This window comes from Grampus griseus (genome assembly GCF_964374135.1).
Source record: "Grampus griseus genome assembly, chromosome: 1".
Classification (NCBI taxonomy): domain Eukaryota; kingdom Metazoa; phylum Chordata; class Mammalia; order Artiodactyla; family Delphinidae; genus Grampus; species Grampus griseus.
In genome coordinates, this window is record NC_139017.1 from 43,955,948 (window position 1) to 43,973,556 (window position 17,609).

At 41.5% G+C, this 17,609-nt stretch overlaps 2 protein-coding genes across 2 annotated transcripts in view; one reads left to right on the forward strand and one right to left on the reverse strand.

Moving 5' to 3' along the window:
• Positions 1 to 13,952, reverse strand: part of UTP25 (UTP25 small subunit processome component) — a 29,513-nt gene extending 15,561 nt beyond the window's left edge. The window contains exons 1-7 of the mRNA XM_082664799.1: positions 13,791 to 13,952; positions 12,586 to 12,625; positions 11,657 to 11,888; positions 9,486 to 9,656; positions 7,168 to 7,256; positions 5,047 to 5,457; positions 3,140 to 3,359 (exon numbers count right to left, since the gene is read on the reverse strand). Of these exons, the coding sequence (XP_082520925.1) occupies positions 3,140 to 3,359; positions 5,047 to 5,457; positions 7,168 to 7,256; positions 9,486 to 9,656; positions 11,657 to 11,888; positions 12,586 to 12,625; positions 13,791 to 13,897 (1,270 nt within the window). The 5' untranslated portion in view covers positions 13,898 to 13,952. The remainder of the gene's footprint in view (positions 1 to 3,139; positions 3,360 to 5,046; positions 5,458 to 7,167; positions 7,257 to 9,485; positions 9,657 to 11,656; positions 11,889 to 12,585; positions 12,626 to 13,790) is intronic.
• A 174-nt stretch (positions 13,953 to 14,126) lies between these two features.
• IRF6 (interferon regulatory factor 6) overlaps positions 14,127 to 17,609 on the forward strand; it is a 36,674-nt gene continuing 33,191 nt past the window's right edge. The window contains exon 1 of the mRNA XM_082657354.1: positions 14,127 to 14,174. The gene's annotated coding sequence lies outside the window, so the exon portion shown is untranslated. The remainder of the gene's footprint in view (positions 14,175 to 17,609) is intronic.

The window sequence follows — 17,609 nt, forward strand, 5'->3', positions numbered from 1 at the left end:
AGGCCCATGAGCCATGGCTGCTGAGCCTGCACGTCCGGAGCCTGTGCTCCGCAATGGGAGAGGCCACAACATTGAGAGGCCCGCGTACTGCAAAAAAAAAAAAAAAAAAAAACCCAAACAATCCAATTAAAAAATAGCAGGGGACCTGAATAGACATTTTTCCAAAGAAGTCGTACTGATAGCCAACAGTCAAATGTAGAGATGTTCAACATCACTAATCATCAGGGAAATGCAAATCAAAATCACACTGAGAAATCAAAACTACAATGAGGTACCATCTCACACTGGTCAAAATGGCCATCATTAAAATGTCTACAAATAACAAATGCTGGAGAGGGTGTGTAGAGAAGGGAACCCTCCTACACTGTTGGTGGGAATGTAAGTTGGTGCAGTCACTATGGAAAACAGTATGGAGGTTCCTCGGAAAACTAAAAATATAATTACCATATGATCCAGCAATCCCACTCCTGGGCATATATCTGGACAAAACTATAATTCAACAAGATACATGCACCCCTATGTTCATAGCAGCACTATTCACAATAGCCAAGACATGGAAACAACCTAAATGTCCATTGACAGATGAATGGATAAAGATGTGATACATATATACAATGGAATACTACTCAGCCATAAAAAAGAACAAAATAATGCCATTTGGCAGCAACATGGATGCAACTACAGATTATCATACTAAGAGGAGTCAGTCAGAAAGAGAAAGACAAATACCATATGATATCACTTATATATGAAATCTAAAATATGGCACAAATGAACCTATCTACAAAATAGAAACAGACTCACAGACCTGTGGTTGCCAAGGTCAGGGGTGGGGAGAGAGAGATGGACTGAGAGTCTGGGGTTAGTTGATGCAAACTATTACATTTAGAATGGGAAAACAACAAGGTCCTACTGTATAGCACAGGGAACTATATCCAATCTCCTGGGATATGCCATAATGCAAAAGAATATAAAAAAGGATGTATATATGTGTATAACTGAGTCACTGCCATACAGCAGAAATTAGCACAACACTGTAAATCAACTATACCTACTCCAATTAAAAGAAAAAAGAAGAAGAAGAAGAAGAAGAATGTATCAGGTGGCTAGTAAGTGCTGTGATCAAAATGAAATAATATAAAATGATAGGCTGTGATTTTGGAGTTATAAATTCTTATAGCCACCATGTATTATAAGTTGCTATTAACCAAAGCATAGAGAGAAAAAAAAAAACAATGAGATATCACCTCAAACCTGTCAGAATAGGTCTTATCAAAAAGACAAGAAATAACAAATGCTGGCAAAGATGTGGAGAAAAGGGAATCCTTGTGCATTGTTAGTGGAAATGTAAATTGATGCAGCCACGATGGAAAACAGTATGGATGTTCTTCAAAAATTAAAAATAGAACCACCATACAATTGAGCAATTCAGCTTCTGGGTGTTTATCCAAAGAAAAAAAAACACTAATTCAAAAAGATATATGCACTCCTACATTCACTGCAACATTTATAATAGCCAAGATATGGAATATGGAAGCAGCGTAAGTGTCCACAGATGATGAATGGATAAAGATGTGGTGTGCACGTGCACACGCACACACACACACACACACACACACACACACACACACACACACACACACAGACACGCACAATGGAATATTACTGAGCCATAAATGAATGAAATCTTGCCATCTGTGACAACAAGGATAGACCTTGAGGGTATCACAGTAAGTGAAATAAGTCAGACAAAGACAAATATCAATAGCATGTGATTTCACTTAGATGTGGAATCTAAAAAACAAAACAAACAAAAAACCAGAGTGATAGATACAGAGAACAGACTGGTGGTTGCCAGAAGGGAGGGCGGGGTTGGAGGGTAGGCAAAATGGATGGGGGAGATCAGGAGGTATAAAACTTCCAGTTATAAAGTGAACAGGTCACAGGGATCCAATGTATGCCACGGGGAATATAGTCAATAATATTGCATTAACTTTGTATGGTGACAAATGGTAACTATACTTATTGTTGTGATAAGTTTGTAAGGTATAGACATTGAATCACTATGTTGTACACCTGAAACTAATATGTCAATTATATATCAATTAAACAAAAGACTGACTTACCAGCTGCTTGTTGGCCACCTGCATATGTTCAAAACTAACCATAAGCTCTCATCCCCTTGCACTGCACACTCCAGCCATGCTACAGCCTCTGAATCTTAGGTCTATTTGGTTTATTCGCCCTGATGCCTCCACACATGCAGTTTCCTGTCTGAAACTTTTTCTTCCACTCTCATCACCGCACTTTGTACCTGGCTAAATCCTACTCAGGTTTCAACTTAGTATGGAAGGTACCTCCAACAGAAGGCCTTCCCTAACAGTCCTGTGCCCATTTTGAGTAAGGATATTTGCTTTAAATACTTTAAATAGAACACCCACTATCCTCTAACCATAACACATCTCATCCCATACTGTCTGATTTGTCTTAAGGCTGGACTTGTTTAACAGTAACTTTTAATACCATGTCTCCAGCTTCTCAACAGTGCCTGGCACATAGTAGATGCTTAATAATTGGTAAATGGGCATACGTGACTAAAAATATTTTCCAGGAACTTTTTCAATGTACAACCAGCCAAGTACATGGGAGCTGAATGACAGACAAGCAAAAATGTGCAAAGCTGGGTGGGAGTCAGCAAGTACAGAGTGGAGATAATTCAGATGTGGGCACTCCACATGGCAGGCAGGAGGGAAGTCCATTATGTACAGATGATCTAGTTTATTCATCTTCCCCAGACTGACCCACCCAGCCCCATCACCTCCAACTCCCCCAAGAACCCCTGTAGCATTGACCATGAGCTACCAGCTATAGGCATGCTGAGACATTTGTTATAAACATGCATGTGCCTTTCATACATGCCTTCACAGACACTCCATCCCATTAGCCGAGTATGTACCCCATTAGCCAAGGCAAGACTCTCCCCTGGCAGACGAGTCGTCTCAAATGCATCCTGGTTCTGCTAGGAGGCTGAGTCAGTGACCCTCTGAAGGAATGCCTAATTCCAGGCTTCTAGCTTCCAGCTATGCGCACCTCACACCTCAGGTCCCTCAGGGTCTCAGTTTTGACAAGGAGGAATTACCAGTCCTGAAGTGGTCATCAATGTTGCCAACAAATACAGCTTCATAATCCTCAGGCCTCTTCAGGTTGGGTGGTCTCTCCTCGGGATCTGAGCCATACTCTCCATTAAACCTCTTTTTGTTGCTTACAGTTATTTTCTTCTTGCTGTCGCCCTCAAGAAGACTGATGAAGAGCTGTACCACCCGCAAAGCAGCTTCCCGGAATGGCACCACTATCAGCACCTGTGGAGGGAGTGATGGGCAGCCTTGGACGGGCAAGGGGAAGGAAGGACAGCTCGAGGTGAGCCTGCTGAGGACCTAAGGAGCCCTCTGTTCCGCAGCCCCTGGCCAAGGACCACATCCGTGTCACCCTCTTTACACAGGACCTGGCTCAGTACTGAAGGCTGAGCATCTTTCCGACCCACAGCACCATGTCCTATGGACTTCAATCTCATGGCTCCTTGCGGGGGGGGCAATTCTTAAGCAGAACGTAGAAAGACTTTTTGAGGTTAAGTCAATGCCTTTAACAGAGGTGTCCATTAGCAAAAACTCAAGGGCATAAACACACAAAGGTCTTTCAGGACAAGAAATGTTACTCATTTCTGTCTCCCACAGAACTAAGTTCAGTATTTTGATCCGTAAGACCCAAGGAATATGCTGAACAAATGAATTAGATGTATTAAGTAGAGAATAAAGCTAGTAAGGAAAGGACTAAAACATCATTACTTTTCTAGTACATTTCCTAGTATATTTTTCAGAAATGATAAACGATTTCTGAAATAAGATCATATTTCAATGGGAAATATAGGATTCAGTTTTCCAAACATTTCCAAAAGTGCTTAATTTTAACTGTTGAGGTAAAAACCCAGAAGATGCTTAACAAATGATTAACTTCTAACTACCCTTGTGTAAACAATACAATCAATGGATATAACCCCAGTCAGATCAGGCAATTCACCAAATTCTGAATGTGATTCATGGGTAATCTACCTCATATTCTATTTTGCAATTCTAAATGGAAACAGATAATCTTATTATCCTGATGTTCAAGATTCTGAGGTAGTTTCCCAGAAGGGCAACCAGCACAGCCAGATGGGTGTAGTGATTCAGTTTGGTACAGTGCAGGGATGATGGATCAGTTTTGAAGAGGGCCAAGTTACTGTCCCGGCTGTCACACTAAGTAAGTGTCTAGGCTTTGGTTTCCCCAACTATCAAACAAGAGGGTTGGACTAAGAAATCTCTAAGAGCCATATCAGTATTAAAATCCTAAAATCCTATTAAGCTCAATGAGAAGAATCTAAGAAGATGAGGCTTCTTCAATATAGACACAGAGGCTAAGGGGTAAGAGGGTATGGGCGGCACAGTATCTAGCTCCAGGACATCATGAAAAATGTAGACAGAATTAAAAGATGTAAGCCCCCAATCCACTGGAGCTTAGGCTTATGAGCCCACATAAATGTAATCATCACTTTAAGCAGCAATAATGATACAATGCAAAAATAGGGATTTTGTTTTCCAAGGTTTACATATTTATGTGGCTTAGTGAAGAGAGTCCTTGGTCTCTGTCCACAGGTGTAATAAGTAGGGATTGAATAAAAGGCTCCTTAAGGTCCCATCCAGCTCTGACAATCACAAAGAAGAGATTTACAGTGGAGTGTTACTTATGTACGATCAGGGTTTATCTTTAAGGAGAGAATTATCATGGAGGTACCTCCATGTTTCCAGTTTCCAGTTAGATCTGCTGTTAGAGACAGTCCACTGAGCTGTCTGCAGCACTGCTCTGACATTACCTGGCCCATCTAATATGCTCATTCTTGGACTCATTCATTATTCCAATCATTAAAACATCTGAGAACCTGCTAAGTGCCAGGACCTATATGTTAGTGCCTTACAGCCTCCTTGAGGGCAAAGTTCTGCTGCTGCCACTCACCTTGGGCCTCGTTAGCCCTTGGTCCCTGAAGTCATCATCATCACCCACCCCAAGTTTCTGGCTTCGGCATCTGCTGTTGTTGGCAAGCACCTGGGCATTGGCTTTGAGGACGTGATTTATCACATGCAGGCAGTACACGTGGCGGATCTCTTCCCCATTCTTCAGGGCAGTCCTTTCTGGGTAGAATAGGTCCCGGTAAGAATTCATAATTAAGAAGAGCTCTTTCTGGAGGGGTGTGAAGGGGCTACTTGAATTTGGGGGGCCAGAGAGGAACTGGCTGTTGGTCTTGATCCAGGTGGATTCCAGAGGCTTCTGGAGATGAAGTGACTTTAAGTCAATGTCCTTTGGGGGTTTAAAGGTTTCCAACTGTTGAAACCTGGATGAAAAGACAAGCTGGCCCAGGATGGGCCACTGTGGGAGAAATGATCAAGAACTAAGTTAGAAATGAATTATAGTACCTTACATTCATATAGTGCTTTATAATTTACCAAGGCCTTTCACAACTTACAGATCCTCTCACTTTATCCTCACAACAACCTTACAAGGTAAACACTATAATGCTCTTCTTGCAGTTTAGGAAATGCTGAGATTCAGAGGTTATAGGAGTCAGACAAACAGGGGAGAACAGAGCTAAGGGTTAGAGCCCAAGGTTTCTGACTTTAGAAACCTTGTGAGCTCTTCACTAGATCAGTGGGTCACAAACTGTCCTGTGGACCACACTGTAGGAAGTCAAAATTTACTCTAGACAAAAGAAAAGGGGGCCCGACGGTCAAATAACTTCGGTAAACACCACAAAACCTAATCCCCCTCAGGAAGAGTCACATGAAGATCAGACACTAAAGGTTCTGCTGAGTCCTGCAACAAGGACTCTGTTCCACTTCGTTTGACCCAGAGTTTTCCAAATTTACTTGGATATAGAACAAGGTTTTTGTTGTTGTTTTGGATTTTTTTTTTGGGGGGAGACATATATTAGAATCGTAAAGAATAATATTTTGTGGAATACCAGTCTGGGAATTTTTGCACTGTAACAAAACTGCTGATCTTAGCAATAAAGAAAGGATGACCTCTGCAATAAAAAAGAATTAACTATTGATATATGCCAACAACTGGGTGAATCTCCAGGGAATTATGCTGTGTGAAAAAAGCCAACCTGTATGATTTTATTTATATAACGCTTTTGAAATAACAAAATTATACAAATGGAGAACAGATTAGTGGTTACCAAGGGTTAGGAATGGGGGAAGGGAGGTGGGTGTGGTTATAAAATGGCACCAGCGAAGAGGAGGGATCTTTGGTGCTGGAAATGCTCTGTGTGTTGACTGTGGTGGTGGCCAGGGCAACCTACACGTGATAAAACAGTACAGAACTAAATAACACAAAGGAGCAGGAGCAAAAGTGAGGAAATCTGAATAAGACAGGTAGATTGTATCAGTGGAAATTTCCTACTTGTGATATTGTACTACAGTTTTGTAAGATGCTACCACTGGGGGAAACCGGGCAAAGGGCACATGGGATACCTTTGTATTATTTCTTACAACTGCATCTATAATTATTATCTCAATAAAAATTTCAATGAAACAAGGAAACAAGGATGACCAATTCTTATGAATAGCATCAGTGGTGAAAAAAAAAAATCACCAAAAAAAGAAGCAAAAACTGCTCCATACTGAATAATTTAGGTGTGAACTTATCTCAGATATTTCAAACAAATGAACAGCAGTAGCTACTGTTTGACTGAACACTTTGTATGTATCTTCTAGTAAAATAAATTACTTTATTTTGATGCAGGCATTACTGTCCCCCTCTAACAGATGAGAACAGTGAAGATTAAAAAGGTAGATTAACTTGCCTTAGGTCATGAGATAGCCCCTTGAAGACGTTGGTCTAAACCCTGGTGTACCTGTCTCCAAAGCATTCTTAATCTTATTGGTCCCCACCTTCCAGCTTCCCAGTGCCTTTGCTAGCTATGTCTGTGCCTTACTGGGCTCTTCCAGTCTTCCTCTGTCTTGCTCCCTATCAAGCCATCTGCCACGGGTGTGTATCATACATTCAGGGAGACCACTAAAACCCAAGACCACTGCTTTTCTCCATTTGTGACTGTGATGATGGAACAATGCTTACTTTTAGCTGGTGGGTAGTTTTGGGATTTGTGGCAACAGCCTGGATTTCTTTTTCTTTCAGTTCTTTGTTTACATGTTGTGCAAATGGATCTAATTCAGAAATAAAGAATATTAGAACACTTAGAGCAAATGACAGGGATTTTCCAGTCTTCCCCTGTGAATGACATCCTGTTTTCATGATGTTAACTCATCTTTTTCCCCATCAACTTTCCCCATCATTTATCCCAGTCCAGAGCTTAAAAGTTTCTGACAGGTTCATCTTCCTAAAGCATTTCTTTAATCACATTATTCCCCAGCTCAAAAACCTTTGAAGAAACGTCTCGGTCTGAAATTCAACATACACCTCTAACTTACCTCTCTAATGTAATTTTTGAATTACATGGCTCTCAAATTCTTCTGCCACTGTGGCTTTCCTTCCTTTAACTGAAAATTCTATTCTCTGGTTCACCACATTTCTATATATCCAAATAGTATCAGTTGAATGTTACCCCCTATTGTGATAGCTATACCCCCTATAGCTATCACAATAAATAGCTATTTCCCAGGAGCCTACTGTGTCAGGCACAGTTCTGGCTCCAAAGAAGCCATCTCTGGTCCCCTATAGACAGTCATCACTTTCTCTCAAGTGCCCCACCCTGCCCTCAGTTATCCACACCAACACATATATGTGCATGTCCTACCTCACCTAACTAGACTGCAAGATCCCTGAGGGCAGATTCCATGTCTGATTTAACCTGCACTGGAAGACAAATATAAATGCTCAACACTCAACTGAGGTGAACAAATGATCAAAATGGTAGGGTCATTGCTCAGGGTATCAGTGCTCTGCGCTGGCCACCCAATCTTCTCTTCCAGTCCCACTCATGTAAGAAGCAAAGTTAAATGACCCATTCAAGGACCCAGGTAGTAAAACTTCAAATGCAGTACACCTTACATTAAGACCTAAGATAAAGGTGAACAATAGGAAATAAGAATTCTAGGTAATAATATATCAGTACAGACCAAACAACCAGAGAAATTTCAGGATAGTCAAGCTTCCTAGTGTTTCCTCCAGGTTTTTTTTTTTTTTAAGTTTTTTTGAGTTCAGAATGCAGTTTGTGCCCAAATTCTACCTGCTACTTCTTCCTCTTGTCTAGAACAGCTAACAGAACCAAAGGAGGATTAAAATTTCAACTTCAATGGCACAGCTGGTTGAAGAATGGCACTGGGACCAAAAAAAAGGCAGTCAGGACACAGAATGAGACCAACCTGACTCGCCCACCCAGGCACAGGCTAAGACACAAGGATCTGAGAGACAGCAGAGCCCTGTCTCAGCCTACCAGAGGCTTGTCTAAGTGACAGTCATGGGGACAGAGGCATGGCCCAGAGTGTTCTGTATCTTGACTTTGGCGGTGACAATATAGATATACACATCTGTCAAAACTTATCGAATTACATACTTAAAAAGGGTACACCTTGTTGAATGTAATTCATACCTCATTAAAGTTGATTTTAAAGTTAAATTAAAAAGTCACCTATGGGGACTTCCCCAGTGGCACAGTGGTTAAGAATCCACCTGCCAATGCAGGGGACACGGGTTCGAGCCCTAGTCTGGGAAGATCCCACATGCCGCGGAACAACTAAGCCCGTGAGCCACAACTACAGAGCCTGCGCTCTAGAGCCCGCGAGCCACAACTACTGAGCCTGTGTGTCACAACTGCTGAGCCCGCGTGTCACAACTGCTGAAGCCCGCGTGCCTACAGCCTGTGCTCCACAACAAGAGAAGCCACCACAGTGAGAAGCCTGCCCACTGCCACAAAGACCCAATGCAGCCAAAAATAAAGAGAGAGACTGGGGAGACAGGGTGGAGCTTTCTGGCTTCTGAGGTGCTTCCTGGTAATAAGGACCAATCAGATTAGCCACTGCCGGGTCTCACAAATCTGGAAAATTACTGCTCCAATGAGGAAGAGCAAGTGAAGGATAGAGAGAAAATTGCAAAGTACTTTTCTCCTCTTTCTCTCCCTTCCCTGCTTGGGGAAAAAAATCAGAAGTCTTCCCCTGACTCCAGCTGTGGATGTGAGCTTTGGGGAACTGGCCTTCCCTGCTATCATTCTTCAACTGTTTGTTCTCCTGAACAGCCGCGCCCACTCCCAACACTGCCTAACCCTGAAAAACACAAAAGATCTTGGAGAAGCATTTCTTTCCAGCTCTACATCTAGCTGCTAAACTATCTGTTTCTATTACTGCTCATTCCAATAACAGGAGATTTAACAGGTATTAGACCACAACCACCCATACTAAGCACCAGCTGAATTCAAACATCACGAGCTGTGCTGTGACCTTGTAATGCTTTCAGAGAACAGTTGCCTTCTCTTTCCTCTTCGAGAAAGTTGGTTTCTAGGCTGAAGAGTGACTCATGTTTTGCATCTGTAAACTCCTCTGGGGATTCCTCTAATGTGCCAGGTGGCCCGTGCCCATCTTTTCCCTTAGGGTCAGCAGGTAAGGCCGCATCTGCAGTTTTGATAAAACATTTTGTGAAATTATTTACTACTCATAAATATAATTACACTTCTGTTGACAAATGAAATCGAATTCCTTAGGCTATCATTTACTTTTAAGCAAATTCAGGTAGAAGACATAAGTTTCAAAATTGAGCTTGACTACTGACCCAGTACATGTAAAGATGTTCAAATCAGCGTTGATATAACAAATAACTAGAAAAAAAATGATTTCGTCATTTCTATCGATGGGGTACTAATTAAATTACCACATATTATTTACAATGAAATACTATGTGATTAAGCTAATGTGAACCCAGTTACACACGTTATATTATTAAAGAAAAAAAGTAAGTTACAGAAATGTACAAGACCATTATGCACATACACACAAATATATGTAGATACTTGTATTCACTCATAGCCATAAAAATGTAGTCTGGAAGGTTCTATAAAATGTTAAAGGTGTTCATCTCAGGGTGGAGGAGATATACGTTAACTATATTACCCTCTTAAATTTTACAGTAAATATATATTACTTTTATAATTAAAAAAAACAAACTTTTCATTTTTAAAAACCCAAAACATGAAAGAAAACTGGAAAACCAACAAAATTAAACAAAAAAACCCCTAAGTCTGAGGCAACGAGTTTTTTATCCCAGTACAAGTGATAAATTAAAATACTAAGAATGGTGTGTGACACCTTAAAGTATAGAAAAAAATACAGTAATGCAAATAGGCATTAAGATAATAGGATATAAAAAGTTACCCAGATATATTCAGACAATGGACTACTATTCCAGTAATAAAAGATATGAATTACTAACATGAACTACGCGGATGAGTCACAACATGAGCCAAAGAAGCCACACGCAAAAGGGTACTTATTGTATGCTTCCATTCATATGAATTTCTAGAATAGGAAACACTAATACATACAGAAAGAAAGATGTCAGTGGTTGCCTGATGCCAGGCCTGGGAAACTGACTGTAAAAGGACAAGAAGGAACCTTTTGTAGGTATTGGAAGTGTTCTGTATCTTGACTTTGGTGGTGACAATATAGATATACACATTTGTCAAAACTTATCAAATTACATACTTAAAAAGGGTACACCTTGTTGAATGTAATTCATACCTCAATAAAGATGATTTTAAAGTTAAATTAAAAAGTCACCTATGGGGACTTCCCTGGTGGCACAGTGGTTAAGAATTCGCCTGCCAATGCAGGGGACGTGGGTTTGAGCCCTAGTCTGGGAAGATCCCACATGCTGCGGAGCAACTAAGCCCGTGCGCCACAACTACAGAGCCTGCACTCTAGAGCCCACGAGCCATAACTACTGAGCCCGCGTGCCACAACTACTGAAGCCCACGTGCCTAGAGCCCATGCTCCACAACAAGAGAAGCCACCACAGTAAGAAGCCGGCGCACTGCAACAAAGACCCAATGCAGCCAAAAATAAATAAATAAATAATAATAATAAAAAAATAGTCACCTAGATGTCTGAGTGAGACAGAGTTCCTTGAAGCTTTCAATCCCAGCTCTTCTCTGAAGCCTCCCCTCATTTACCCTGGCAGCATGTGACCACTTTGCATCTCTTTAACACCTTATATTTATCGGTTCCATTCAAATTTGATGCTTGAAAAGTTTTGTATATTTTATGTCTATCTTCCATTAAACTTGGTTCCTCTAGGGGAGGAACAATAATCTTTCATAAATTGAGACCATTACAAAAACAGAATTATGTTCCCTTTCCTCTCAATCAGGGGAATTTGGACTAGGATTGATGAAATCCTGGAAATCATAAGCAAAAATGTCATTTCTGCATTATTATGGCCAGAGGGTCCTGTGTTTTCATCAGATTCTTGACGATATCACAGAGCCCAACAATGTTAAGAATCTCTGCTTTGAATCCATGTGCTTTCACCCAGCTCATACAGTACAAGGCACCATGCCCCTGGGGCAATCTGTCTGTGGTCCCTGCAAAGATGATAAACCCACATCAAAGACACTTACTCTTCTGCACGTCAGTAGACGCTACTGCCGTCTCTTCCTCCACACTGATGTCACTATCGCCATCTTCAAGATTCATTTCTGTCTCATCTATAACACTGTCTTCTTCCTCTTCCTCCTCCTCATCTTCCTTGGAAACATCCTTTAATGTGGCAAGTAGTCTGTTGTAACCAGAAACTTGTTCTGGTTCACTCTCTGCTTCACTTTCAGAACTTGAAGTATCTAAACTCTCTGACTAAAAGGAAAATAGGGATTTTAAAAACAAAAATTATATTGTTCTTGTTGCTACCCCACGACTATCAGGCCCACAGTGGAACCAAGTTCAGACTTTTCTAAATAAACACTAGCTTTTCTGCAAATATGCAATCCTATCTATTCAACCAAATCTAGCACCAAATTTGTTTAAAACAGCTAATCTAGCTATGATTCTAGAAGCTCTTCCTCTTCTTTGAACTGCTAATGTTCCACATGGAAAGACAGCCAACTAAACACATGGAGCTTTAGGTTATAAGGCGATCTAACCTATGTGTCAGACATGTGGCACCTTTAAAGGAGCAACAGGAAAACTTACAACTAAAAAGTGTAGTTTACTTTTGAGTCTGTGGTAATGAAATAAGACCTTTGATGATTTTGCACTCTATTTTATGTTAAGCAAACAAGACGTTCCCTCTTAGGATTCACCAAGAGCCCTCTGGTAAGCTTCCTTAACAGGTTCTAACAGGCTTATCTCTCAGGACAGTTTCATACTCTATATTATATTAGTTATCACAATGGCATTTTAACAGACATCTGCACTTAAAACTAAGCAATATTACTAAAATATAGCTTACATCTAAAATCAAAGAGTGGAAATATAGCCAAACTTTATTACTATATAATCTTAAAAGTAACAGTCCAGAATCAACTATCATAAAGAAGGTATAAAGCATTACCAGTTGACAAGTCTGTGGTTTTGCTTCCTTTCTGGAAACCCTGAGAAGAAACAGGTAATGTTAAACTTTAACTACTAGCATGTAGCATTTAGGAAAAGTCTAATGATACAACTTTAAATGAACATGGCAGACTATACCGTTATAAATACATTATATCTATTGTCAAGTAAAAACTCCATATGCATTTGGACAGGTTTTGTAACAATATGCCAAATAGATAATAACAGACAAATGAAAAAGTCTAACAAGACCACATGACAAATACTACAGTCACACAGTAACAGGCTCTCAACCAAAAGATGGGAAAGTTTGGCAAATAAAAGCCCTCGAGGTTCACCTTTTCTAGCAAATTTCTTAAGTAGACTATCCTTCTAACTGTTGATAAAGCAGCTCAAAGTGGTGGGATGAGCGCAAAGATCATAACTGAGAGTCTGGACACTTAATAGAGGAACCCACAACTACCCAAACATTAGTTTCCTCATTGTCATTGAATAGATCGGTGATGTCCAGGGTCCCAAGCAATTCTTTTTTTTTTTTTTTAACTTATTTAATTAATTTATTTTTGACTGCTATGGGTCTTCGTTGCTGCGCCCGGGCTTTCTCTAGTTGTGGCGAGCGGGGGTTACTCTTTGTTGCGGTGCGTGGGCTTCTCATTGCGGTGGCTTCTCTTGTTGCGGAGCAGGGGCTCTAGGCTCGCGGGCATCAGTAGTTGCAGCACCCTGGCTCAATAGTTGTGGCTCGCGGGCTCTAGAGTGCAGGCTCAATAGCTGTGGCGCGCGAACGGGCTTAGTTGCTCCGCGACATGTGGGATCTTCCCGGACCAGGGCTCGAACCCCTGTCCCCTGCGTTGGCAGGCGGATTCTTAACCACTGCACCACCAGGGAAGCCCCCAAGCAATTCTTTAAAAACATATAAAACGAAAAGAAGCTTATAAAATCTCTGCCCAGTCGCCACACAGGAGGCGTGCCGTCTAGCATAAAGCTACCGGCTAAACAAAAGGTAGAAAGACGAGTGAAGAACCCCATCTCAGGCGGGAAGCCGCCAGGATCCCCGGGCGAGCTAGGCCGGCGCCGGGGCAGCGTGGGACGCGGCGGGAGCTGCCCTGTCACTATCCCCGGGGCACCGGCGGACCAAACGCGGGGACACGCGGGCTCCCACCGGGAAAGGACGCCGGCAGCGCCGGTCCCAGCCTTGCCTCTCCATACCTGTCATAGAAGGGATGCTCCTCGCCGAAATCCCTTAGATGCTTCTTCTGCTTTTTGGTTAGGGAGTTGAGCAGCTGGCTCTGGCTCCGTCTCCTGCGCTTGCCCATGGGGTAGACGTCCAGTCAGCCAACTTCCAAGAACCGCGTTTTCCACCTGGAAGTAGTCTCGTCAACCCACTCACGTGGGATTTCTGACGGCGCTTTACGGCGGAAGCAGGGTGCCGTAAAGCAGACCCGCTTTACGTCGCGCTTGTACGACAGGCGTTAGAACTTCTGTTTCCCATTCCGTCCCCTAGCGAGGCTCTTTGGAAGCGCATGCACGGGTGCGCAGCTTTTCTCCGAGACCCGAAAGGAAGGCCGGCAGGCAGGCTTCGGGCTTACCCAGGTGGGTAAATGGGTGAGTGTACTTTGTGCGTCTGTTTTGGCTGTGAGAATCAGACTGCATAAACGTGTAGTAACCGAGATGGTTGAATGCAGTGCCTTTATATTATGCCATAATACAAATACCAACTAACATTTAAGGCTGCCGGCGCATCTCAGTTCATCCTCACAACAGTAAACAAATAGGCCTTGTTAATAAGCCTGATATCGGAGATGAGAAAGCTGATGCTTACAAAAGGTTACATACACACTAGCAAGAGAGGAGATGGAAACCACAGGCGACCACAGGCTTTTCCCACTAGGATCTGCCACATGCGTCTGCTATGTGAAGAATGGGGGCGCAAGGCTGAGATTCCCGCCCTTACCCTACCCCCTCATTTTCTGAAAGTATTGCAAGGGCCCCTGGTAACAAATGTCTTCTGGCATTTTTCATGTTATAAAAGCAAAAACACATCCAGAGAGGTAAAGTGCCTTTCCTAAATCACCCGGAGAGTCGATGTTAGAGAAAGCAGTAAAACTCAGTAAAGTGTCTCAAAACTGAATTGGGGCAAATTGGGATGAAAAACTTTTAAAGGGTAAGTAACTTTTCTATATCTGGATCGTGGTGGTGGTTACACCTTGTATACAATTAACAAAATTAATCAAACTGTACCTTTAAAATGGGTACATTTTAATGCAAGTAAATAATAATCTCAATAAACAAAGAGGAAAAAACAATGCAACTGGACTGAATACTCTAGAGACAGGCAGAGTGTGCAGGGATACTTAAAAACCACAGGATAAACACAGAGACACTTTTTTTCTAATAGTAACTTACAATGTCAATCATAAACCACAGAATTCACCTGCATAAGGTGAAATAGGAGCCATCAAAGACAGTGTTCACTGGCTCTGCTATTAGAGGAGCGTCTGTGAGAGAATCTGAGCTTTGTCCAATACCATGTCACACCTATAGAAGTCACACTAGAACTATTAAAATCCTATTTTTGTGGTTAGATTCTGGGAGGTTAGGGTGGGGTAGGGAGGCGAGGGGAGGGAGTATCAAGAAAATATGCAAACAGCAGGTAGTGCCAGCAGATGGCCCAGCCAAGGAACCCATAAACAAAGAGACATCTGTCTTCTGTCTAATTTCAAGATAAAAAGTACAGTCACTTACGTCAACAAAAGGCTGTTTGCAAATGTCATCATACATATCAAGGCGCTATGACAATAAAGTCATACAATGTTTTTTCTCCTCCCACCCTATTCCAAGTGCCCCAGCTTCCCTCCCCAGAGGCAACCAGTTTCTTGGTGTTCTTCCAGAGATCTGCTATGAAAAGCTATACTCTTGAGCATTTGATGTGACTCTTTACTCTCTCCTGGTTTCCGTGTCATTGTAGTCCTATGGACAGGTCTAGACTGTTCCCACGTTCAGACAGAACTGTGCCCTAGCTCCACCCAAGTGCTCTCATCATTGGCTCACTGAGCCTGCTTCTGAAAATATTTATATTAGCCTTTGACAACATAAAAGGGTATGCTTTGTGAAATTTTAACCTGAGAGTTCAGAATTTAAACATATTTTTCATGCCTCCAGTGAAAGTTCTCTTAGTAAAACCCACACAAAGAAGATGCATGTGCCAACTAGTGAAGGCCCTGGGAAAATTGTAATAAAGGCAAAATTTGTTCTTCCTTTTCTTCTTCCCACACTCAGCCCTTCCTTTTCCCTCCTGCAGGGTTTTCTTTGACCTTTGCCCTCAGGGACTCAGTATTTTCAGGGGTAAAAACAGTCCAGGAAATAATCTTTTGTACTAGTTTGTAAAGCGAGGCTGATGAATTAATGTTACTTGGGTATTTTCAATTCGGGGAGACCCCCTAGGATAACGATCTCAAGGGGTGGGAGGGGGGTGGCTGTCCCTTAGGACAAGATGGTCAGAATATTTAGAAAAGTGTTAGTTTTTCTTTATTAAAAACTTTTTCTTTGGAAAATTTCAAGTATATACAAAAGTAGACAAAACAGTATAACACACTCCCATGTTGCCATCCCTCGGCTTCAATGCAAGGCCATCTTGTTTCATTTGTATGCCCACACACTACCCCTAACTCCCGCCCCCGTATTATTTTTGAAGCAAATCCCAGACAGTGTATTATTTTATCTGTAAATATTTATTTTTAAATATCTGAAAGATAAGGGTTCTTTCTTTAACATAGCTACAATGGCACTATTTCACCCGGAAAAAAAAGGTGATAACAATTATTTAATATCATCATATAACCAGTCAGTATTCAGATTTCTGATTGTCTCATAATTGTCGTCTTTTTTTTTTTTTTACACTGTTAGTTGAACATGTTCTGCTGTTCTCTGTGTTTCTCGTGAATACGTTGTGGGATTTAGAACTTTGATCAGATTTCATTATAGCTAATATTTTATACTTCCATCAGGAGGCGTATACCGTCTGGTTGCCTTTCATTCTGTGATGTTACCAGTCATTGGTAGTCAATGTCTAAATTCGTTCATTCATTAGAGGTCACATTCTAATTCTATCATGAGGTGATATTCTATCATTTCTTCTTCACTTACTTGCTGGACTATTTCTATGAAAGCAAGCTTTTCCTTCCCCTAAATTTTGCTTACCCAGTGGTGCTGTTTGTATAGGAAAAGCAGAAGAAATGCTTGATTCTCTCCTTTCATTTACTAATTTTCAACACAAGGAGTCAATTCACTAGATCTTCTAATGTTGACCAATCAAGTTTTCAAAAAAATTTTTAGTATCATTATGAACTCATGGAATTATACAAATTGATGTGTTTTAATCCCTTGCAAATATTATGGTGTACATGATTTGAAAGAGCTTATTTGACATATGGTGATGTATTTGAAAAGACAAACTATGTCCTAATACAAACCACAGAAAGTAAACAGGAGTCTATCTGAGATTCTCAACAGAGCAGGAATGGGAAGGTGGGGAAGGAGCACAATTTGAGGATACAGATCAGATGCTGCGGAAGTTTGAGTTTTGAAATTTATGTGATAATATAAGTGATGACAAGGGCACATGTGTTCAAGATATGTTGACAAGGAGCCATAAATAATCCAAAGGTATGACTCTCTAATTATGAAAGCTCCGACACCTTAGCTACTGATTTGGGAAGATTCTGGGGAAGGTGTGTGTGCACCCACACATCTGTCTGCTAGATGCCTCAAATCAGACCGTCTCCTCCACCACATGTATGCGTACATGTCTGTATACACCCCAAAGCCATCCAGCCTCTTCCTGAGACTGCTGGCAGAAATCAGTCTCTTGCTACCCGTATAATGAAATGAGCTCATTTATTCATTTAAAAAAATGTACTAAACACCATGTGCCAGGTGCTGTGCTAGCAGCTGAGGCTGGGGGCAAGAATAAGATCCAGTCCAGCCTCTTCAAGGAGCTCTCAGCCTCACCCAGGTATGGATAAGTAG